Source organism: Cimex lectularius, unplaced genomic scaffold, assembly GCF_000648675.2.
Source record: "Cimex lectularius strain Harlan isolate CLEC.00 unplaced genomic scaffold, Clec_2.1 scaffold131, whole genome shotgun sequence".
Lineage (NCBI taxonomy): Eukaryota > Metazoa > Arthropoda > Insecta > Hemiptera > Cimicidae > Cimex > Cimex lectularius.
The window spans coordinates 1,218,667-1,244,648 of NW_019392685.1; the positions used below are offsets into that span (position 1 = coordinate 1,218,667).

The 25,982-nt window shown below is 35.2% G+C and overlaps 1 protein-coding gene across 2 annotated transcripts in view; it reads right to left on the reverse strand.

Annotated features, from left to right (window-relative positions):
- LOC106663037 (rab11 family-interacting protein 4B-like) overlaps nt 1-23,547 on the reverse strand; it is a 99,107-nt gene extending 75,560 nt beyond the window's left edge. Inside the window, exons 1-3 of one of the 2 annotated variants that reach the window (XM_014387539.2) lie at nt 23,458-23,547; nt 18,648-18,835; nt 4,786-4,888 (exon numbers count right to left, since the gene is read on the reverse strand). In XM_014387539.2, the coding sequence (XP_014243025.1) occupies nt 4,786-4,888; nt 18,648-18,779 (235 nt within the window). In that variant the 5' untranslated portion in view covers nt 18,780-18,835; nt 23,458-23,547. The remainder of the gene's footprint in view (nt 1-4,785; nt 4,889-18,647; nt 18,836-23,457) is intronic. The other variant, XM_014387538.2, reaches the window with a different exon arrangement.
- Nucleotides 23,548-25,982: the final 2,435 nt, after the last annotated feature.

The window sequence follows — 25,982 nt, forward strand, 5'->3', positions numbered from 1 at the left end:
GGAAAGAAATATCTACAGGGTGAGAGTAAGAGAGACAGAGAGGTAGAGGGAGAGGGAGAGAGAGAGGAAGAGGAAGAGAGAGAGAGAGAGAGAGAGAGAGAGAGATTCACAAAGACAAGCAGTACAAATTTTTTGGGGGAAAACAGGCTGAGCAAGAATGGAATAAGAAAAAAAGAGAAAAGAAGGAAATATCTACAGGGTGAGAGTAAGAGAGACAAAGAGGTAGAGGGAGAGAGAGAGGCAGATAGCTGGACATATATCCACCAAGATAGAGAAAGCCAAACCAAAAGAGCGAGATCGAAACAACAAGAAAAAAAAACTGTGAGAGTGAGAGAGAGTAAGAGAACAAATGCTTCACAATGCATGGCCAGAAAGCGCAATAGAACCAGACAGGTTAAAAACTAATGGCACAAAAAATGATATGGTGGTACGGATGAAGATAGATTTAGCTAGATATATATAAATAAAAACAGTAAGAAAGAAGAAAGCGAAAGAAAGACCGCAAGACAAGCAGGAAAACAAATTCACCAAGAGAGGGCTAAAACCTAAGAGTTCAGAGACATAATGAAGAACAGGGTGACATAGAAAGGAGCTGGAGGAAAGATTTGATTTGATAAAAGATTTATTTCTACAAATCTCGTTAAGACATTTTGACGTTTCTTACACTCAACAAGAAACGAACAGTTTACAATTTGAACTTACATGCCCTTCTAGATTATCATATTTATATAATAATAAAAAAATGTAAAAAAATAAGCTGAATGTGGAACAGTAATAATAACTAAATTAAAATTTACATTCATTTAACTGTAATAAATCAATAAAGAAAGAAATTATATAATTACAAAATTTACTAACAATTTTATAGATTACATACATATAAAATTAAATTTTCATCACCTCATTAAAAACTGTAATAAATCTATTAAGAAACAAATCCTGAAAAGAACTTACAGAGGGAGATGGGGTGAGGGAGAGGTAGACAGAGAGAGACTTAGTAAGGCAAAAAGGCAAAGAAGGAATAATCAGACAGATAAAGGAAGAACGTAAGAAAGAGTTTGTGTGTAAAACACAAAACGTTTTTGTGAATGGAAGAAGTTTTGTGTAGTATTTGCGTGTTTATTTACTAACTTAAAACACCGCATTTATAAAAGGGTTAAAGATCCACCCGAGTTATTTTGACGTATTGGGATTTTCATAATTTAAGCCGTTAGTTATAAACACTTAACTACGTGTAGCTCGCAAGTAATAATTCAATAACCGACGAACGGAAATAGCTTTTCGTTAAAGAGTGTTTTATTGTTGCGCAACGGGGGCGAATCGGCGCACACCAATTGTGGGATATCCCGTTGTAGCTCCCGGGCTCTTACATACTGCAATTTCCTTTCTATTGTTTGATTGTTCAACAGGCAACGAGATCAGTTCGAAGGATGCGAATTTCAAAGGTGGACGTCGTAGCATAAGCATAAAACATCATACAAAGTATTCGGTTCTTATGAACAATAGAACAAACAATACACAAGAATATATAATCTTTTTTGCAGAACTTTACAACTACTCTCAAATAGGCAATATATAACAATGAGAAAGAAAATACATACAAAGTTAAAAATAAGAATGGGGAAAATTCCCATTGGTAGTACTCCATTGATACTAAAGTGTTCTCTGTTTAATACAAGAGGCATTATCACTTCCACTATCGTCACCATCACTTCTTAGGAGATCTCTCGGCCGTCGTATCTTTAGTCGGCGAGGAGGGTTCGAGGAAATTGGTCGGGAAGCGAGGTTTCTGATATGCTGATTCCCGGGGGTTGGGAGGGTTTTGTGAAATTTGCGGTAACGGGAACGGATTCATTAAGACCTGAGGAAAGGGAGAGAGAAAACTAACAAAGCAGATAGCCAGAAAGTGAAATAAAAAGAGGCTGCTTGAGAAATAACAGCGTAAATAAAGATACGTAGGTAGATAAAAATTCGAGATGGAGATAGAGATACAGAAAAAGAGAGAGAGAGAGAGATATTCACAAAGACAAACAGCAGATTTTTTTTTGGGGGGGGGCTGCTTGCAGACTGTGCAAGAATGGAATAAGAAGAATGGGAAAACGAAAGAAATATTTATAGGGTGACAGTAAGAGAGATAAAGAGGTAAAGGAAGAGAGAGTGAGTGTGAAAGAGATAGCAAAGAAAAATTGCACAAATTGTTTTAGATATAAATAGACAGTAAAACATATAAAATGAGAAAGAAAAAATATAGAGATTCACAAAGACAAATTGCACAGATATGTTGGGGGAAACAGACTGAGCAAGAATGGAATAAGAAAAAAGGGAAAATAAAATAAATGTCTATAGAGTGAGAGTAAAAGAGACAAATAGGTAGAGGGAGATAGAGGAAGGAAAAGAGAGAGAGAGAGAGAGAGAGAGAGAGAGAGAGAGAGAGAGAATGAGAGAGAGAGAGAGAGAGAGAAAATGAGAGCCGAGAACGTTGCAAAAAATACAAAAATTAAATGAGAAAGAGAGAAATTGAGAGAGAGAGAGAGAGAGAGAGAGAGAGAGAGAGAGAGATCACACAGAAAAATTGCATTTTTTTAGATATAGACTGAGAAAGAGTAAAGCACATAAAATGAGAGCGAAAGGAAGAGGGAGAGAGATTCACAAAGGCAAACAGCACGAATTTTATGGAGGGAAACATACTGAGCAAGAATGGAATAAGAAAAAAAGGGATAAGAAAAAAAATGTCTATAGAGTGAGAGTGAGCGAGACAAAGAGGGAGAAAGAGAGAGAGAGAGAATGAAAGAGATTACAAAGAAAAATTGCATAAATTTTTGGGGGGGAAACAGACTGAGTAAGAATGGAATAAGAAAAAAAGGGATAAGAAAAAAAATGTCTATAGAGTGAGAGTGAGCGAGACAAAGAGGGAGAAAGAGAGAGAGAGAGAATGAAAGAGATTACAAAGAAAAATTGCATAAATTTTTGGGGGGGAAACAGACTGAGTAAGAATGGAATAAGAAAAAAGGGAAAAGGAAAGAAATATCTACAGGATGGGAGTAAGAAAGACAAAGAGGGAGTGAGGAAGGGAGAGAGCGAGAGAGAAAGAAAAGAGAGAGAGAGAGAGAGAGAATGAAAGAGATTACAAAGAAAAATTGCACAAATTTTTTGGGTGGAAACAGGTTGAGTAAGAATGGAATAAGAAAAAAGGGAAAAGGAAAGAATTATCTACAGGATGGGAGTAAGAAAGACAAAGAGGGAGGGAGGGAGGGAGAGAGCGAGAGAGAGAGAGTATAAAAGAGATTATAAAGAAAAATTGCACAAATTTTTTGGGTGGAAACAGGTTGAGTAAGAATGGAATAAGAAAAAAGGGAAAAGGAAAGAAATATCTACAGGATGAGAGTAAGAAAGACAAAGAGAGAGAGAGAGATATCACAAAGAAAAATTGCACAATATATTTTAGATATAAATAGACAGACAAAGTGCAAAAAACATTTAAAAAAAACATAAAATGAGAAAGAAAAGAAGAGAGAAAGAGTCAGTGTCAGTGAATGAGAGAAAGAGTTAGAGAATGTGAGTGCTTCAGTAAATGAATGAGTGAATGAGAGATAGGTAGATAAATAGAGAGTGAGAGAGAAAGACTCAAAAGATTAAAAAGGCAAGAAAAATAAAAAGAGAGATAAACAGACAATCTGATATTTATTCTAATATAAATCTACATTAGCATATATTATATATATAATCCAAGTGTAATTTATTAATACAGAACAAATGTTAACTCTCTCATCTCACAAATTAATCATTATCTGAATTATGAATTTACACAACTTAATTCCAGGATAAATAAGACTGGACTTATTTCAACTTGACTATTTACAGAATAAAAAAAGTCTAATAGATGAAGGAAATTGTTTGGTGAAAGGAGACTAATTCAATTTTACTTACATTTCAGATTCTCATAAAAAGAGAAGATCTCCGCCCTTTCTAAATATTTTAAAACTAAAAGCCGCAGAAACTTCAAAAACCGGATGATCTCACCGCGAAGGTATCTAAAATCCGAGGTTTAAATTTGACAGGAAAAATCTGTAAATACAGACACGACCTCGAATGCTTTTTACATTACTATGTACTTAAACGCAACGCGCTGTATAAACACGAAAATTTTAAGAATAAAACACTCTTTCGAAAATTTAGAGAAAAAAAATAGCAAAAAGACGGGGAAAAACTCAAGGTTGTAACTCAACGTCGGAAGTACAGATTTGGTTATTTGACACATCAAATTAACATAAATTCTCACGGATTGTATAATGGACCAAAGATACAACGATATCGATGTGAGAAATCCGACCCTCGCAGAGCGAAAATAAGCGGACCCTGAGATGGAATCAGACCTAAAAACAATAAACTAACATTCTGATGACTTAAAAATCCAATTCTGTTTTCTTAAAAGAAAAAAGAAACTATTTAGCAATTATTTATACCATTGATAACTACGATGTTTGAGTACTTATCTCGGTAAAATATTGTTTTATTGTTATACAAGTCTTGTAATTTTATTATTAAATAAGTAATTTTTTTTCTTATTCTTATTATTAACGGTAATGAATTTTTTTAATTAAAACTTAAATAATTTGATTGATTTGAAAATAAAAATGGGTCTTCGGCTATCCTAGTAAGTTCCAGGTTTTTCAAGTAGTTGCTGTATGACGCCTTTTCTGCGGACCACAGTTTATCTATTTATTTATAGAATATTTTCATCGTACCAATTGTTAATTATTTTAAATAAATGTTCAAAAAAATTACCGGAATCTTTGAGAATGGCGTTGACAGCAGCACAGAACTCGGCGTACGAGATGAAGGCGCGGCCTCTCGTGTCGAGCTGGTTCACCAGCTTGTCAGCTTCCACCTGAGGAAACACAGATCGCGTCAGACTATTCTTAAGAATATTCCCTTTTGAGAGGACTAGGAGGATGGTCAGGAATGGCGTGCATTCTCCTTTAGACCTTGCGATAAAAAAAAGCGATTATTTAAAATCCTCTTGCCTTGAACCTCTTTCCTGTCCATCCTTCACTTGCTCATATGCACACAAAGACAAAGATAAGCTGGAAAAATCTTATTTCAATCGTAGCAAACAAAACATTTGTTATGCCTAAAAATTAATTAGTTACGATTAATAAATACTCTACTAGCAATTTGTCCAGTTTGTTTGTGTCGTCTAGTTCATTTTTCTACCTCACCCTATACCCCCCTCACAGGGTGTCCTTTTTAAGATAGATGGCCTGGTAAATTTCTCTTGAGCCAATGACGCTAGCAAAATAACAAGAAATACTTGTTTAATATTTTTAGTCTATTTTTAAATTTTTACCTTTTTTACCTTTTTCTAATCAACACACTCCTAGCAAAAGAAGCACTCCAACAAAACCTGAACCTCATTACAGACTGGTGCAATCTGTGGCGGATCAGGTTAAACGAAAAAAAGCCTACAAGTTACGTTTACTCAAATGTCAAACCTGTCCACCAGTTCATATTTGCAACAAGATAATACCATCGAACCAAGTCCGCTACCTTGGGCTTTGCTTAGATAATAGACTTACTTGGGACCCACATTCAAGATTAACACGGCAAGAATTTAATAATATCAGACACTTACTTGTACCACAATCAAAACTAAGCACCACTCATCAGACCTATTTGGACCTACGGAGTGGAGCTGTGGGGCTCGGCAAAATCATCCACTATGCATAGAATTAATTAAGGTTTTTAGTTGAGATGAAAAAAAGTTAATGGCACGAGCGGGATTCGAACTCACGATGAGCAATCGTGCCTTCGATCCACTCGGACAATGGCTTCCCATCTCAACCCAACATTTCGAATTTTCCCTTCTTTTTGCCATTTTTCAACTCACGATAGCTCAAGTGGTAGAGCAGCGGCGTATCTAGCCGAAGATCGTGGGTTCGAATCCCCTCGTGCCATTAACTTTTTTTCATCTCAACTAAAAACCTTAATTAATTGTAATGTATTAATTGGTCAAGCGGACCACGAAATTAGGGAACTATGCATAGAATTCAATCTTTTCAATCTAAAGTTCTCCGCTCAATGCTCTTCTATGTCACCATTCAAACGATCCATAAAGATATTAAAATCCATTTCGTGAAAGATCTTATCCGAACACGATTCTTCACTTTCCACTCTAAACTAACCCTCCACCCTAACCCAAGCCCTATCTCTTTCCTCAACATCTTACCCTTACAACCTTCCGCGTCGTTTAAAACGACGATGGCCTCATGACCTTTTATCTTACCCACCGAATTAACTTTAACCCCCCCCCCATTTAAAAAAAAAAGAGAGTTCCCCTATATATGCTGACACATCATTTTAAAGGATGTTTTACGCTGAAAATAATTGTTCAATCGGATTTTAAACTGGTCAAAAAATTGTGTAAAGGTTATGGCAAAACATTTGGGGAAAAAACAGTAATTTGGTTTCCTTAATCATTAATCACATTTCATGTTCGAACTGCCTGCCTTGGGTAAAGATGCAAAGATTTCCTTTTTTAACCACTTTTCACCGCTGCTCAGAGCAATAGACAAGCATTTTCTAACCTTTGCCGGAGTTCTTCAGCTGAGATTGTTGGGTTATGTTTGGCGTAGATATTGTTTTTTAAATGGGCCTAAAGAAAAAAGACCAGTGGGGTTAAATCGGGTGACCGTGGAGTCCAACAGATCGGGCCATGTGGTCCTTTCCACCTATACCGGAAGTGACTTCAAATAACGTCCTGCAAAGAATTGTGTACGGGGCATCCATCTGGAAAATCGTTCTTTGTCGTTATTGCTGAGGAACATCATCTAATAGTGTTGGTAAAACCTCCCTAAAATTGAGGTGCTGAGCACCATTTTAATTATTTTCGTAGAAATAAGGCCCAATGAATTTATTTCCGAGGTCCAAACCGAATTGATACTGTGGACCACCTGTGATGACAAGAATACGAAACTCTCGTATTTTCTTCTGCCCACGTTCGAAAATTCCAACGGTTTAGCATGCCACAGGATGTGTGGAAGAAGGTTTTCTTCAACCTCCCAAATCGACATTTGTGCAAGGAACGTCAGACGCCTGTCATAATCAGAGTCCCGAAGTCCCTGGACAAGATGAGAGCGATGCGACTTAAATGGTAAGTCCGGAGGACATTTCTTATTTTATTTTATTTTTTTTTTAACTTAAAACCCTTCCAACATTTCGGAGAGAGGAATTCGGATTTTCGCGACCATACAGTAAAATATTCAACTACTCGTCGAAATTCTTTTTGCCATAACTTTGTCATTTTATTGACCAATTTAAAATCCGATTGCACCATTGTTTTCAGCGTAAAAAAAATCCTTTAAAATGATGTGTCAGGATATAGGGTCGTATTTATAATTTTGAAGTTGAGCTCCGCCTGAGGTGCCCTGTATAATTTACCAAAAAAAGGTTATTTTTTTGTAGCGTCATTTGTTCAAGAAATTTCAGCTGGGCTATCTAAAAAGGACACACTGTATAATGCATGTAATATATACATTTCAATGTTAGTTTGTGAGACTTGTATAGTAGACAAAAATCAAGTGGACAATTTTTTTGACCATGAAATAAACTCAAGATTTAATATAAATTAAGCATAAGATTAAGGATATTTAATAAAATATATTAAAGGATTGGAATTTCACGTACACCCACACATGTTCAGAGTCAATCATTTCTCGCAGTCCATCACAATTCCAATTTTAATAATTTACAAAAAATTTCCACCATGTCTCGAGAATCACCCACCCCGCGAGTTGGCAATCGTGGTGGTTGGGTTATGGCATAGCAGTTTTCTTCATAATATGTCGAATATTAAACATTATACAAAAGAAAATAAAAAGCGGACTTTTCCAACTTTTTATTTACAAATAAAAGTTTAAAAAATTAAATTAAATTATTAATGAGGTGCTGTAGAAAAGTCTCCCAGCTACTAGTCTCTTTGTATGCATTTCAAACAGTGTAGTGTCATGTTAATGACATAGTGTAATAGATCACAATTAATTAAGGTTTTTAGTTGAGATAGAAAATTCAATGGCACGAGCGGGATTCGAACCCACGATCTTCGGTTTGATACGCCGCTGCTCTACCACTTGAGCTATCAAAAAGGAGGGAAAATTCAAAAAGGTGCGGTTGAGATGGGAAGTTGGTGTCCGAGTGGATCGAGGTTACGATAGCTCAAGTGGTAGAGCAGCGGCGTATCAAGCCGAAGATCGTGGGTTCGAATCTCGCTCGTGCCATTGACTTTTTTATCTCAACTAAAAACCTTAATTAATTGTGATATATTAATTGGTCAAGCGGACCACGAAATTAGTGAATATAGTGTAATAGTTTTTTAATGAAAAGTTTCACTCAACTCAGTTGTATTTTAGCACTTAATGTAAATTTTAAAAATTTTGTGTTTGTACACATTATTTTTTATTTATTTTTTGGATAAGAACATTTAATTTCTTTATTTGATTTTGTTCAGTTCAGGAAATCATGAATATATACAAACTTAGTTAAAATCCATTCACTACAATGAAGTTCCCTGTAATTTTTTTACTGGTTTTAAGTAATATTTCTTTCCAGAGCTCGCTGGTTTTTACATCTTTTCATGCACCGTAGGAACATTTCGAGTACTGCCATCCTATCCAAGGTCCAGGGTATTCAGGTATTTTGCTCAACAGTTGGATTCATAGGAAGAGCGGCTAAAAAGCTGCGCTCTCTGACCATATGAGCGCAGGCTATGGAGAATGAGGAGCATAGTTGTTAGGAAGAGGAGTTTTCTCGGGAGCTGTTTGAACTAAACTGCGTCTTCTTAGTATACTCTGCATCCTCTTGCCCCCAGTACTACACCCAATACCTCACAGAAATTTTTGCACCATAGGTCCATGAGGGTTTCAGCATAGGCTATATTTTTCCGGTTTGACATCTGCCGATGAGCCCAGTTTCATACGCCACTGTCATGACTACGGATGGATACATCCTTGGTGCAGCAACGCTATCCTTCCAGATATCCCATCGAGTAACCAGTGGCGAGTTTCAAGGGCGATCTGATATCCCGAGTTGGATGGAGGCCGCTGTAGGGCTGCGTAGGATCTTCGGGAGGTTCTCTGGGCACTGGGAAAGGTCCGTGAGGAAGTGTCTCTATGCCGGTCCCATAATCATCTCCGATCATCATTCTCGCTTAGTATTGCCTATCAAGCACTCCCATCAGTAGACGGCCGGACATGTTTTACGATTTTTATTCAGTACTGTTATTTTATACCTGTCACTATAAAGTAATTAAATATTTCAACTTTAGCAAGCAAAAATTAAATCCACAGACATTTTCAGTTAAATATCAACAACTTAACGCACAACTGGACAGAACACAGTTATAATATATTTTGTTTAAAATTACTTCAACCAATTTTGTTGAAAAATTCACAAAATTGAAGAAAATTATGGCAAATCATAATTGTCTTGTCCCTTCCAACATTATTTTTGCAAGTATCTTGATTTTTACTGGTTTATAAACGAACCGAACAATGACAAATGTTAAAAAATAATTAGTCAATAGAGGGGTTCTTCATAATTATTACAAAACTCATGGTTCAAATTAGTGCTAATATCCTTTGAGAATACTAATTAAAAGGTTAGTTTATTTTAAAATCTCTATACAAAAAAATTATTTATTTATTATTACAAATGAATTTGATGAATTTGAAATAATGAAAAAATGGTATCAAGTTACGCTATGATCATTTGTAAAAAGCCACATAAAAATATGAAAGTATATATAAAAAAAATATATTTGTTGTTTCAATAAATCATTTTATTTTTATTTTTTCAAAATAAAAAATAAATTGTTTTAATGTTAGAATTTTATTTTTATTTAATCGAAAAATGCACGATGATGATTGAATTACATACTTGGAACCCTACTCAGCACACTGATCATGTTCTGTTTACGTCGATCCTATGAAAATGAGCTAGTTCGGCTGAAAAGAAGCACCGATGGCAGTGAAATCATAAATTGATAAATGCATTTAAGTTTAGTTGTTTTGTTAAAATGAGGGTTTTTGTCATTTTTTCATATCCGGAGGATATCCGATTCGCACACTTTTTCGTTGTTTTTATTATTATTTTTATTATAAGTGTGAAAATGAATAATTCATTTGTTTCAATATTTAAATGTATAACGAATTTTCCACAACACAGCCTTCCAGGTACATAATTGAGAGGAAATTGCCGGCTTTCCCACCGGCCTCGGCCGACCGCAAAAAGCGAAACCTTGAGCCCCAAATTGTTATGATAGAGTTAACAAATATTAGCCGATAATGTTTGACGTTTGGATTTCGAATGTCGCAAGGGATCGAAAGCCATTTCATCGGTCAGGTATGCGCCAATGCATATTCATAGCGTGCTCCACTTTCAGCCTGCTGAGAGGAGTCTAGATCATAGCTTTCAAATTGTGGCACAAAAAGAATTCGTAAGTCACGGAAAGAGAGAGAGAGAAATTGACAATTACATATTCAAAATTTTCTGCAAAGACGTGTTTACATTTTTTGGCAATCTCGGGTTAACATCCGGCGAAGGAAATATAAAATCGCTTTACTGCTTCGTTCTACTTTACCTTAATTCGATACGGTGACTCAGAACTTCACGAAGAACCTGTTTCAAGTGCAAAAATATATTCCAAAGTTCAAATACTCAAACCATAAAATAAAACAAATTAAGGTAATTATAATTTGATGACACAAACCGCGCATGATTGAAACATTTTCTACGAATTATTTGATTAATTGAATTAATCCCCATTATATCATGAATTATTTGATGAGAAAATAATCTCAGGATTTATGGCCAGTTTTTGTTATATAACGTTTCTTAATTTATTAATTAATTCGTCATAAATTGTCCGTTTTTATTGATGATATCCTGCCGTTTTTCCGGTGGTTTTTTTTATTGCCACATCAGTTAATTTTACGAATTATCTGCACTTCGTTTGTACTTTTTTTCAACGACATGAAACTTTAAATAAATTAAATATTTAAGTTTCAATTTAATATGGATATGGGTTTGGGCAGGATTCACAATTTTCTCTACACATTTCGGGTTGGATCAGATTAAGTGAGGAAGGGTTAGGGTTAAGGTCGGTTTAGATTAGGGTAAGGAGTAGGATTGGGCTACATATCCATTCAATGATTTTCCGTCTCGAGTTTCTAGACCAAAACATTATCAAGGGGAATATAACTCAGCTGGGTTATTCAGAATTGAAAACTTAATGGGTTATCTTAGGTTAGGTAGGGTTAGGGACGGGTTAGGTTATATATTCATTGAATGATTTTCCGTCTCAAATTTCTAGACCAAACAGTATCAAGGGAAACAAAATTCAGTTGGGTTATACAAATTGAAAACTTTGTGGGTTAGGTTAGTTGGGTTAGGGACAGGTTAGGTTAATACATCCGTTCATAGGTTTTAAGTGGCGTGTTTCTAGACCAAAACATTATCATGGGAACATAATTCAGCTGGGTTGTACAGGATTGAAAACTTTATGCGTTAACTTAAGTTAGGTAGGGTTAGGGACGGGTTAGGTGATATATTCATTGAATGATTTTGCGTCTCGAATTTCTAGACCAAACAGTATCAAGGGAAACAAAATTCTGTTGGGTTATACAAATTGAAAACTTTATGGGTTAGGTTAGGTTAGGCATGGTTAGGGACGGGTTAGGGATGGTTAGGGACGGGTTAGGGATATTTGTTCTAGGGTATACATATATTCAATGGTTTTCCGTCGCGAGTTTCTAGGCTAAAACATTATCATGGGAACATAATTTAGCTGGGTTATACATAATTGAAAACTTTATGCGTTAGCTTAAGTCAGGTAGCGTTAGGGACAGGTTAGGTTATATATCTATTCAATAGTTTTTCGTCGGAGTTTCTAGTTCATAACATTATACAAAATTAAAAAGTTAACTGGCTAGGTTTGGTAGACATTGGGTTAGGGATGGATTGGTTTCGTATCCATTCAATGATTTTCCGTCTCGAGTTTCTAGACCAAAACATTATCAAGGGGAACATAATTCAGCTAGGTTAAACAGAATTGAAAACATAATGGGTTAGCTTAGGTTAGATAAGGTTAGGGATGGTTACATCTATTCTAGGTTATATATCTATTCAATGGTTTTCCATCGCGGGTTTCTAAACCAAAACATTATCAAAGGGAACATAATTCAGCTAGGTTAAACAGAATTGAAAACATAATGGGTTAGCTTAGGTTAGGTAGGGTTAGGGACAGGTTAGGTTATACATCCGTTCATAGGTTTTAAGTGGCGTGTTTCTAGACCAAAACATTACCATGGGAAAATAATTCAGCTGGGTTGTACAGGATTGAAAACTTTATGCGTTAACTTAAGTTAGGTATGGTTAGGGACGGGTTAGGTTATATATTTATTGAATGATTTTGCGTCTCGATTTTCTAGACCAAACATTATCAAGGGGAATATAATTCAGTTGGGTGATACAAATAGAAAATTTTATGGGTTAGCGTAGGTTAGGTAGGGTTAGGGACAGGTTAGAGATGGTTAGGGTTATATATTTGTTCTAGGTTATACATCTATTCAATGGTTTTCCGTCTCGAGTTTCTAGGTTAAATCATTATCATGGGAACATAATTCAGCTGGGTTATACATAATTGAAAACTTTATGCGTTAGCTTAAATCAGGTAGGGTAGGCACGGGTAAGGTTACATGGTTTTCCGTCGGAGATTCTAGTCCATAACATTATCATGGGAACATAATTCAGCTGGATTATACAAAATTAAAAAGTTAACTGGCTAGGTTAGGTAGGCATAGAGTTAGGGATGGATTGGTTTCGTATCCATTCAATGATTTTCCGTCTCGAGTTTCTAGACCAAAACATTATCAAGGGGAACATAATTCAGCTAGGTTAAACAGAATTGAAAACATAAGGGTTAGGTTAGGTTAGATAAGGTTAGGGATGGTTAGGGTTATACATCTATTCTAGGTTATACATCTATTCAATGGCTTTCCATCGCGGGTTTCTAGACCAAAACATTATCATGGGAACCTAATTCAGCTGGATTATACAAAATTAAAAAGTTAATAGCTTAGGTTAGGTAGACTTAGGGTTAGGAATGGATTGGGTTTCGTATCCATTCAATGATTTTCCGTCTCGAGTTTCTAGACCAAAACATTATTATGGGAAATACTTCAGCTGTTACGTAAAATTGAAAACTTTCCAAGACAAAAGTCGATTTTTGCATAATATCAACAATTTTAATGAAAATATTGATATTTGATTTTTTACACCCACTTATATATATAATTATATTAGAAAAAACATTTTCTTCCTGATTGGAATATAAATAAGAAATCTGTACTAGTTTTCGGCTTGTATAAACAAAAAATAATCTCTTCCTCGAGGAGGCAATTGTTTTTTTCAGTCTTTTGTTTGTAGTTTATCGTCCGAATTACTTCCTCGTCTGCCTCATCATTCCTGATCATCGGGTTGATTGTTTCAAGTTGACCACTTGACACAATCATCTGTCCGTTGGATTTTGATCAGCAAACGAGGAATTACACTATACAATCCTTGGCTTTTATCGTTTTGTATAATAATTTTTTTTTAGGAAACAGCAGAGCAATTAACACTCGAAATGGTGCAAATTAGCTTTTCGGCTCTTGGTCAAGCCGTTCCGCACTCATTTTTTTTCTTACCAACATCAGTTCGTTTCTGCTTCTCCAATTGGAGCGTGATATGGGGAAAAGCATTTCGTATTAAATTTCAAAAAAACGTTCGATTTTCTAGCACGCGACCTTTTATGACAAGAGGCGTTTCACAATGGTACTTGCATCACAGAAAATTTTGGTTTTGTTTTACATTGCCTGCGGATAGTTTGGCTAAAACACCAGTTGCACGAATATGGACTTTCAATAAAGATTATTTCCATATAGCGAACAATGCTTTTTTCGAGGTTATTCCGATATCCAACAACTTTTAATATACTCTAGTTGGAAATATTATAAGTTGTCCTTCAATTGTAATACATACAGTGTATTAATCGGTAGTACAAGTATAATACAGTTTTTTATTTGAAGGACCAAAAGAGAGACATCAAAGACCATCAAACCAATGTTTTTTTATTAATTTACCGTCAACTATCAAGGGTGAATGGCATCAAAGGAAAATAGTATTGTCAATATCAAACAAAATTGTTTAAACGGTTAATGCAACAACAAATAAATCTAACTTTTGTAAATGAACTGTAACTTGATATTTGAACAAGATAACAACAGCCTGTTTTCATGTCGTGGGGTAAAATCTTCAGGGCGAACAGCAGAAGATGGTACGGTCAAAACTGTCAAAAACCACCGACTCATCACCCAAGGACTATCAATGTCCAACTTTATTTGTCTCCAAATTGACAAAAGAAAGGGGTTTAAAATAATGCAATAGCTTTTTTTTAAGTGACTCCAGATCATCGACAACCACTATGGGAAATAGTGTTAACTTACGTTATTTTGGTTAGCATTTATTCTTCTTCTTTAAGCTTACAAGAATGCAGTTGTTCTTTTGTAAGTGATTCCAGATCATAGACGACCAGTTAGGATAGAAATAGTACCAAAAGTTTTATTATTTTATAGATATTTTATAATTATTAAGGGGTTTCGTTTGTTTTGGAAGAACTGGTTTTTTGACCATGGTTTGGTTTTTAAACTACATTTCTACTCCAGGGAGATTCATTTTGGTAAGAATTTATTTTTTCAAGAGAGTTTTCTGTTTAAGCTTCAAACTTTAAACATTTGCCACTTTTACCATTATTAGATAGTTGTTGAAAGAAAGATCAAAAATTGGCCATTTTCGATACATTTTTTCCAAATCCATTCGGTCTATTTAGACTAATCTTTTTGTTTTATTTGTCCTATAGAGATTTTGAAACCAGTGGTTCTAAATTTTTTTAAAATCGTTAATTTTCCGCGACGATCACACCTCTTCATTTTAAAATCAAAGAGAGCTCCAGCACTGGTTGGTTTCCCTCCCCACTGCCTCCTGCTCTGACAGCCCTTCCAGATTTGTTTGTAACTATTTGCTCAATGTATATTTTGTACAGATAGCAATAAATTAAATAAAATACTTTTAATATTTTAACAAAATGTCCGCTCCTTGGTGTTGTTTAAACAAAAACAAAACAAATAAATAAATAAAAGGTGAAAAACGCGATTTTTAAATTATTATATATAAAACATACAATACAATATATTTATTTATATTTGTTGTATTGTATTTTTATATTTATTCTGTAGTTGACCACCTGAGTTACAAATGAGGAGCTAGCATTTTATATCGACTTATTTTTCATATAAAAGCAGAGTCAGTAACAGATCGAGACGCACAAATGGCTCCAGGCCAAAAAATATTCGTGAAAGACCAGAAAAAGAACTAAAAACACACAGAGGGACGGCGATGATCTCAGCTGTTTGCCAGCTTATAAAATTTCGACATTATTATTATTTGGATATCGTGAGGTGCGGTCTGGTCTGACGTAGGTTTTAGAAAAACTTTTCTTTATCGTGCCAACGTTTCGATCTTTATTGAGATCATCTTCAGGGCCTGGGATTTATAAACATTGTTTAAATTTAAAAAAATGAATTTACACGAAGCTAGAAAATTTGAGTTTCAGATTTTTTTTTATATACTAAAATTTTCTAGCTTGGTATAAATTCATTTTTTTATCTAAAATTTTCGAGCATTGTATAAATGCTTTTTTTATAAACATTGTTTAAATTAAAAAAATTAATTTATACAATGCTAGAAAATTTTACATAAAAAAATGAATTTATACCAAGCTAGAAAATTTTAGAATATAAAAAAAAATCTGAAACTCAAATTTTCTAGCTTCGTATAAATTCATTTTTTTAATCTAAAATTTTTGAGCATTGTATAAATGCTTTTTTTATTTAAACAATGTTTATAAATCCCAGGCCCTGAAGATGATCTCAATAAAGATCGAAACGTTGGCATGAAAAAGAAAAAAAATGAATTTATACAATGCTAGACAATTTTATATTAAAAAAATGAATTAATGCAATGCTAAAAAATTTTAGATTCAGAAAAAAATTTCTGAATCTAATATTTTTTAGCATTGTATAAATTCATTTTTTTTTAATATAAAATTTTTTTGTATTGTATAAATTCTTTTTTTTATTTAAACATTGTTTGTAAATCATAGGTCCTGAAGATGATCTCAATAAAGGTCGAAACGTTGGCATGATAGAGAAAAAAAATGAATTTATACAATGCTAGACAATTTTATATTTAAAAAAATGAATTTATACAATGCTAGAAAATTTTAGATTCAAAAAAAAATTGTTGAATCTAATATTTTTTAGCATTGTATAAATTCATTTTTTTAATATAAATTTTTTTTGTATTATATAAATTTTTTTTTTTAATTTAAACTATAAATCACAGGCCCTGAAGATGATCTCAATAAAGATCGAAACGTTGGCATGATAAGAAATGTTTTTCTAAAACCTACTTCACACCAGACCTTACGATCTCCAAATAACCATTGGCTAACGGTCACTAAACACCACAAATTATTATTATTATTTATTTATTATTCATTAAAAAATAATTGTATTTTTTGTTTTGAAAAACGGTCGCTACCCCCTTACAGTTTATAAAGATTAAATTGCCTCTATTTATGTGGTCCCTGATCAGAGATGGCCAGTTAGGAGTAAATAGTTACGACCGTGCGATATTTGATTAGTATTTATTAATCATAAAAGTTTATGATATTTTTTTGAGGTGATTCCAAACGAACTGCTAGGGTTATTATCTGGTCAGCATTTTTTAATTATTGTTTTCTATTTCTAATTTTTCTACAATTTTCGCCGTAGCGCTTATTTTATCTGCCAGAGGAAATTCCCCTTCCGATCGCCCTTTTGTGATTTGCCAACAATGGAAAATGATACAGCATCTGTAAGGTTGACTATAGTGAAAGTTTCGTCTTTCATCCGGGAAAAACTTAAATCTCAATATGTGCCGGCCTCTCGGTGAAAACTCGCAGACCAGTAAACCGAATGAGTGAAGTCGTTCGAGGATGAGTTCGTTACTTTCCCATCGGGTCACGCAATTCCACTACGCGTGGTGTGATACGCCACAAAAAGAACTGGCCTCTTTCTCAAATATATTTTATCTAAGAACAAAGTGCTTTCAGGTAGCGCCGCTCGAATTAAGCAGTTATTAAGCCCGAATCGTTTATTGTATCGATTCCCTTTCCAAGGACTTGCATATCATAAGAATCGACCAGAAATAACTCATTCTCGGCCGGGGCTTTTCTATTTCCACTACGCCAAATCGAACGTGTTTGGTTATGAAAAAGTAATAATTTAACATGACCAAACACGAAAATATAACCCTAATAAAAAAGTATTGTTCTTTTACCATCAAAAAGCATGAAGACTAAAAACTTACTCAAAGCGCTTATTACCATAAATTCCTGCATTCATTGTACATAACTCTCGAGCCAACTACATCATCGACATAATTCTAGACCTACTTTCGTACTTCCACACAATTGCATTCGCAAAAAATACATTTATAACATTACGCTTTTATCCGTTGGTCAGAAAGGCGTTATGTTATGACCGAGCTTATGCACCTATGAATTACATAAATATCAAATGGTTAACGATTAATGTTTCCTCAGTTGTAGTGTTATGCGTTTGAGATAAATCCGCTGATATAACAGAGAGACCGTAACAGTTGTTACATTGATTATTATCATCCGTCAAAAATTACATATTAATGGAAGTTGCCCGAGTATTGCTTTTCCCTGCTTATGACCCTGACGTCTGACTTTTGAGATAGATAGATAGATGGAGATAGATAGAGAGAGAGAAAAAAATAAAAAGAGTATTTAGGTTGTACATATTTGAATCATCATAATAATTTAAGAATAGAAAAATAGTTTGTCGTATTGAGAATTTTATGAAATTTTAATATTCTTTAACGATATCATATTCTATTCATATATCATATTAATATTCATATTCATAGTTTTTTGTTATGCTGTTTTTGAGATTGATGCAGGGAAGTAAGCATGGTTGAGGTTAGTTTAGATCGAGTTGAGTTAGGTTAGATTTCATTAGGTAGGTTAAGGTAAGGGGCTGGTTAGGTTAGATTTCATTAGGTAGGGTAAAGTAAGGGGCTGGTTAGGTTAGATTTCATTAGGTAGGTTAAGGTAAGGAGCGGGTTATGTTAGATTTCTTTAGGTAGGTTAGGGAAGGGGCGGGTTCGTTTAGATTTCATTAGGTAGGTTAGGGTAAGGGGCGGGTTACGTTAGATTTCATTAGGTAGGTTAAGGTAAGGGGCGGGTTAGGTTAGATTTCATTAGGTAGGTTAAGGTAAGGGGCGGTTAGGTTAGATTGCATTAGGTAGGGTTAGGGTTCGGGACGAGTTAAGTAAGATTTAGGCCAAAACACGAACGGTTATAATTTTGTTGAAACTAAGCGAAGAAACTAATCCCACAGAAAACTCCCTTGGACAAGGCTTTCCCATTATTATATTTCATTGAATCGATCCGAATAGTTTTTTCTTTCCTTTAATTAGCAGCCCACCTGGTTGTCGTAATGGTCCCTAGCCAGCTGTGTGAAATATTCCATGGATACGAATCCTGAGGACGCCGGGTCGCAGATCTGCAGGACGCCCTGGAGCTCTTCTGGACCCAAGGCGAGCGGCATGTCCAGCATGTCCGGCCCAACTGGTCACAACATCCTCGATGGTGAGCACCTCCAGAAGCGGATATCTGTATGGAAAATAAAAAGGATCAATTGCGTAAGGAATACGGATATTATCATTCAGAAACAACATGCAACGGGGAAACGGCTTTGCTCCATACAAATCAGAATGAAAATTATTCAGGAAAGAGTTAACATTGTTCCATTGTTTAATCAGGAATGAATTATTCCCTGTGGGTTGTCCATTAAATTGCATCATACCCATAAACAAACATAGTGTAAAGAAATTAAAAGGTCATGTTACCTCTAAATTAGTAGATTGATTATTATACAAATCAAACAGCTAACTTTATAAAGTTTTGCAGAAATAATGAAACTTCTTAGTTTCTTGTAGCCCATGATGATACTTTTTCTTTTCTATGAACAAACCTCTTCGCTTTTGGTGAAACGAACAGTTAGGGCTTAATGCACTCTTCATTTGTAGACTTTTTTAACCCACGTACACTGCTGCAGTGCAAATTGCTAATTGTCTTCTCGGTAGATTTTTTTTCCAAGCGTTGAATGTTTTAATAGGCGAAAGATAAAGTGGACAGTCGAGGAGTTATAATTTCGTAGTTGAGAAGGCGTAATTTTCCAAAGTCCGTGTTGTCATTCTGCCGAATCCACCAGAAGTCCCCTTTCCGCCGTCAATCTCGGTTTAATTGCTGTCCATTTCCTCGATTTCTCTACTGGGCAAAAATTGTTTCACAAGAGATTCATAATGAAAGGGTAAAACAAAGAAAGTCACCGGTGACTACAAACCATTCCGTAAAACATAATCCATATCAATAAATGCTCATTAGCAATATATTTTCTGAAACGGCTGAAAACGTAGAGTAACAGCGAAGATAGTCTTATTTGATACGAATACTTTAGGTTTCAATTAAGTTTGAAGCAATTAAGTAATCAAATCACACAATAAGATCAAAGTTACGTCAGTTGGCATAGATAAATGTAGTAAATGCACACAAAAAACCACCATGTAATAGTAACCAGTTTGATAACATAAAATTATAAATAATGTCACTATTTCCCCGCCTTTTCCTACCGGTGAAAGCCAGCATAAATATGTCAAGGCGACGTCACCTCGTAGGCCACTTCCTAAAGGATTTTGCACAGCCGTGACAAAAGCATTCGCGCTAAGTTACCAGACCCGTGGGTTGTAAAGCGTTCGGAGGATTATCCACAAAAAAAAAACACACACACACACACAGTGTTCAAATACGAAACAGCCAAAACTATCAAACCTGACCTTGTGACACTATTTATTTTTCCCACTTTTCCTTCTTTTTCTTAATACAAACGTGAAAAGAGTATTAATAGTTTAATTTTAATTCCACATAAGCATAACAACACAAACAGTTCTCAAAACAACAATGCTTTCCTAATCATCAATACAGATTGTTAATTTTTGTATTGTATTATGATAATATGGCCAGAGAGGGAGGGTGAAAGAGAGGTGTAGATAAAGATAAACATACAGACAGACTGATAAAGATACAAAGATTAATGAATGTATATAAAATAGATAAATAGAGATAAGTAGATAGATGTATAAATTAGGTTGGATGGATAAATATATCGATAGATAAATAGCTAGTTAGATAGATGGGTGGATGATTGTACAAAGATAGAAAGATGGATGAATGTACATAAAACAAATAAATAGAGATAGGTAGATAGATGCGTGGATAAACAGGTAGAAAAACATAGATAAACGGATGGATTGATTGACCACTATGTAGATAGATAGATAAATTGATGGATAGATAGATATATGGATAAATACGTACATACATAAATGGACAGATGGATGCCTAGATGGATAAATACGTACATAGATAAATGGATGGATGGCTAGATAGATAAATAAGTAGATGGACGGATGGATGATCGTACAAAAATAGAAAGATGGATGAATTTATATGAAACAAATAAATAGAGATAGGTGGATAGATGTATAAATTAGAATAGGTGCGTGGATAAACAGGTAGAAAAGACATAGATAAATGGTAGGATTGATTGACCATTATGTAGATAGATAGATAGATAGATATATGGATAAATACGTACATAGATAAATGGATGGATGGATAACTAGATGGATAAATATGTACATAGATAAATGGATGGATGGATGGATGGCTAGATAGATAAATAACTAGATAGACGGATGGATGGTTGTATAAAGATAGAAAGATGGATGCATATATATATATATATATAAAACAGATAAATAGAGATAGGTAGATAGATGTATAAATTAGGATAGATGCGCGGATAAACAGGTTAAAAAAACCAGATAAATAGATGGATTGATTGATCACTATGTAGATTGATAGATAAATTGATAGATAGATATATGGATAAATACGTACATAGTAAATGGATGGATGGATGGTTATATGGATAAATACATAGATAGGTAAATAACTAGATAGATGGACGGTTGGTTGTATAATGATAGATAGAATAAAAAGAGATAGGTAGATAGATGTATAAATTAGGATGGATGGATGGATAAATACGAAGAAAAACCATAGATAGATGGATTGATGGATAAATACATAGATTGATGGATGGATGGCTAAATGGATAAATGCATAGATAGATGAATAGCTAATTAGATAGATGGGTGGATGGTTGTATAATGATAGAAAGATGGATGAATGTATATGAAACAGATAATAGAGATAGGTTAGATAGGTGGATGGTTGTATAAATAAGTGTAGGTAGATATGCAGATTCTATCCCTGCACGTCGAGATAGATAGAATAGATGTAAAGAATGAGAAAGGGAGAGAAAGAAAGAAAATAAAGAATGGGGAAAAAATAGTAATAATAAGTGGACAAATAAGTAGAAAGTTAGATGGACATGTTAGACAGATTGAGAAAAACAGACATTGACAGATAGATGAATGAATAGATCAGAAGATAAATCCATATATGGATAAATAGATGGATGGATGGATAAATACATAGTTAAAGAGATAGATGGTTCGTTGGATAAATATGTAAATAGATGGATGGATGTATATGTGGATTAATACGTACATACATAGAGGATAGATGGATATACATATAGGCTGATTGATAGACATAGTTAAGGATAGATATATAAAGAAAAAGAGAGAGAAAAAAATATAGTGAGTAGGGGCATCTTTGTTTACATAGTTTGAAATTTATTAATGCAAATTAATTTTTTCTTATTTACTACTGCGGGTTTTTGAATTAAAACAAGTAATAATGGTGGTACGAAAATGTTTCGAGCTGAATAAATAAATTTAATTAATTGATTTAATTGATTTGTTTAATTAATCAATTCCATATTACACAAAATCAGACGTCTGTTGGCTTTAATTTCAAAATTTGCAGGAAATGGGCAGAAACTCCCACCTGTTATGTTGTCGATGATGGTCACATCTAAGGACGTCAAGCGAAGGCAGGCGGACCGGTGACAATGAGCGATTCCGATGACGTTTTATTAATGCAGCAAATTGTCCATTGTTCGAACAAAATGCCAAACTTATTAGCGCAAATGCAAGTTGGGACAGATGTTTCCCCTGACTTTTATTTGCCCTTCATGGACGGTTCGTTACACGATCCACGGGAAAGAGAAGAAAGACCAAATTTTTAAGGAATAATTGCAAATATTGCGGATAATAATGATATGTTAGTTTTGTTATTGTAGTCCTTAAAGACTTATTTAGCACAACAATTTCAGAACTTTTCCCAGGTTTTGGTTCGTCGAGATGGAACACAGTTATTTTCCGACTGGCCGGTCCACAAATCGCGTTGCGGCCCATTTTCGTTTTTTTTGAAAAGCGATCTACCGAGGCAGTCAGTCGCAGATAAACCTCGAAATTACTTAAAACTCGAAATTAAAAAAAAACCTGCTTCCGATTTTACGTACGGCATAGGAAGTTACGTGCCTGTCTTGGCACCGTGACGGAATTCCTGAGAGAACAAGGCTCGGATTTCTGACAGGCCGCTTTTCACCCGGAGAATTGAAATTTTTGAAGGTTTTTTTTTTTAAATTCAGCCTGTCGGATTGTTGCACAACGAAGAAAAACTTAATCTGTATAGAGCTTTTCATCCGCGTTTCTCGCCTGCCCGGTTTATATTCTCTTATATTTATTCAATTATTTAGCAACGTTGTTTATACCCCTCGTGAAGGTGCGTACACATTTTCATATTTTTAAATTTCAGACAGATAAAAATATAGGATATAAACAGTATGTTGATAAGAATTGTTGCATAACGTACCAGAAAAAATCTGACATAAACAATAATATTTTGTACAATTTTCTGTTGATAATGCCTAGTAGCAACAAATATTATCTGGGTAAAACGCTCTAATTTTTCTTTGTATGTAACGTATTGGTTGATATGAAAAAGTTAGTGTCACGAGCGGGATTCGAACCCACGACCTTCGGCTTAGGGTTCGAATCCCGCTCGACTTTTTCATTTCAAACAATACCTTAAAAAGATTAATTAATTGAAAGAAGTTATTTGGACAATCGGACCATGAAATTTCTCTAAATTTTTTTCGATAAATAAAAAATTGATCGTAAGGGTTAAAAACAGGCAGAAAGAATTAGAAGAATAAATAAACCCAGTATTTCAAAATTTGTTTAATAAGAAAAACTTACGAAAAATTAAATCGATGAAATAATCCATATCGACACTGTTCACCAATCAGTTACGAACTTTTATTTGTACTTTTTTTTAAATATCCACAGGCCTGTTTTGATGCGTCCCGGTCTGACTCCAACGGCAGACTGGCTCGGGTATCCGTCGGCGGTTTTCTTCGGTGGGGCGCAGAAGAGTGCACGCGAATATTCCATTTCCCCCTCGGGGGGCCAATTTGATTTCCCTTGCTCGGTTAAACACCCTGGATTATCCGGGGATTTGCCCGAAACTCTCTCCGGCTTCTTTACACGTCCGCGTTTGATTACAAGAGAAGGAAAAACGGGGGTTAATCGTTCCTCGTGCAAACGCATCTTCTTTGCAGCAACCCTTGGAATTTAAGGGTGAGATTTGCCAAAGTCATAAATCAAGTTCAATCTGACTTTTCTTAAGGGTTGCTGAACTGTTATCATCGAGTTTATCATTGTTCTATTGTTATCTTGAGTACTTGGAAGTCAGTGTTTTCTATTCCGAAATCATTTCGGTTTTATTTTTTAATGAAGTCGCCTCTGCCCCCTATTAATTCTTCATTTTCACTATTAGCAGATGATTTGAAAATTTACCGCCCTATTTAATCAATAAATGATTGCTTTCTCTTACAAAATGACTTGAGAGGCTTCTGGCATTGGTGTACGCGTAATAATTTCAAACTGGACAAAAATAAATGTAAGATTTTGAAGACCTCCAAGAAAAACATACACGACCAATTCGTCCATAGTATTTTAAGTTCATTGAGGAGGTAGATACTATTTCGGATCTCGGGGTTGTTTTAATAGGAATTGTGATTTTCGGGACCACATCCCTGCCATTCGGAGTAAAGCGTTTAAAAATTTAGGATTCGTACTCAGGCAAACTGTTGATTTTATGAACCTTTTTGCAATAACATTGATTTTTTAATCCCTAGTGCGCAGTCACCTAGTGTATGCCAGTGCTGTTTGGTCGTCGGGTTCTTTAGATGGGTTTTACATAATAGAAAGGACACTAAATACCGTTTTACAAGATATGCAATCACAGGAGGTACCATCATTGCCCCTAGAGGCCAAGCTTGCTCTAGTAGACCTGGATTCTATGTCGGATAGCAGTGTTTTGTCTTCCGTTATGTTTCTGTGGAAGATCCTAAATAATTTCATTGACTCCCCGGAGATATTGTCTTATATTTGCTTTAGGGTTCCCCAGCGTCAACTACTTGTTATTTCGACGTGGTGGACCAAAACTCTTCAAGCCAAAGCAATAAGGTATTAAGTACCACTCAAAGACAAGCTTGTCTCAGTGTCACTGGTGCCGCAACGCCAACTGCAGCGCTGGAAGTTTTGTTAAACTTCCCACCACTTCACATCTTAATCCAAGGAGAAGCCTGAGCAGCAGCCCACAGGCTCATAAATGGACAACCATCTGCTAGGATAGGCCATGTAAATAAACAATGGAAACTGAGGGAGGAGATACATGCAGATGTCATCCTAGGTATGCCAATTGATGCCACTACTCCAAAGTACAACTTTACTAAAAAGTGCAAAGTACTGATACCAGAACGGAAAGAATGGGCTAAAGGAATGCCGCTAAAGGCAAACTCCTACTGGTATACTGATGGCTCCAAAACCGACAAGGGTACAAGAGCTGGAGTCTTCGGGGTGAACCCAAAGACCGAACCGACGGTAAACCTAGGTAAATATACTACAGTTTTCCAGTCTGAAATCATAACGATTGAACAATGCGCCAGAGAAATAAAAAAGCTAGCAATATATTCCTGGAACATAGCCATTTTCTTTGACAGCCAGGCAGCATTTAGGGCTTCATGCGAGACGTGTTTAGGAATGTTTAGGACTGCATGGAGGCCCTGATGGGGTAACACTAATGACCTGACCCTGGCATGGGTCCCTGGACATTCGAGTCATAGAGGCAACTAAAAGGTTGACATGTTGGCCAAAAAGAGGGCCGACATGGACTCTCTGCGTCCTGAACCCTACTGTGGCTTAACAGCCTGCTACAAAAGAGGATACATCTTAAAATTGATCTAATAAGTCCATAACCTGTTGGAATAATACCACAGGTATGAGACACGGGAAGAGATTCATAAAAGGACCATCGACAAAACTTACAAAAGAATTATTGGAAGGCAACCATAACTGAACCAGGATTCTGGTTGGACTCCTGACAAGGCACGTCCACTTAAGAAGGCACGTGCACCCGATAGGAGTACAGACAGAAGAAACACTGTACAGATACTGTCCAGAGGAGGAGACCGCAGAACACATTCTATATTTCGGTGAAGGTCTATGTAGGTGTATGTTCTTGCAACTAGGAGAAGAAAAACCACAAGCAAGATCCTACACTAAGGAGCCACTGGCAAAGCTGTGGAGGCTGATTAGTAACCTGAAGCTGGCCAGTGAGATGTAAAAACAGGGGAGCACAATACATCTATTCAGGTCGAGATGCAGTAGGCCTTGTGACCGCCTCTTTTATCCCTATCCTTTTTTAATGAAGGTGTTTC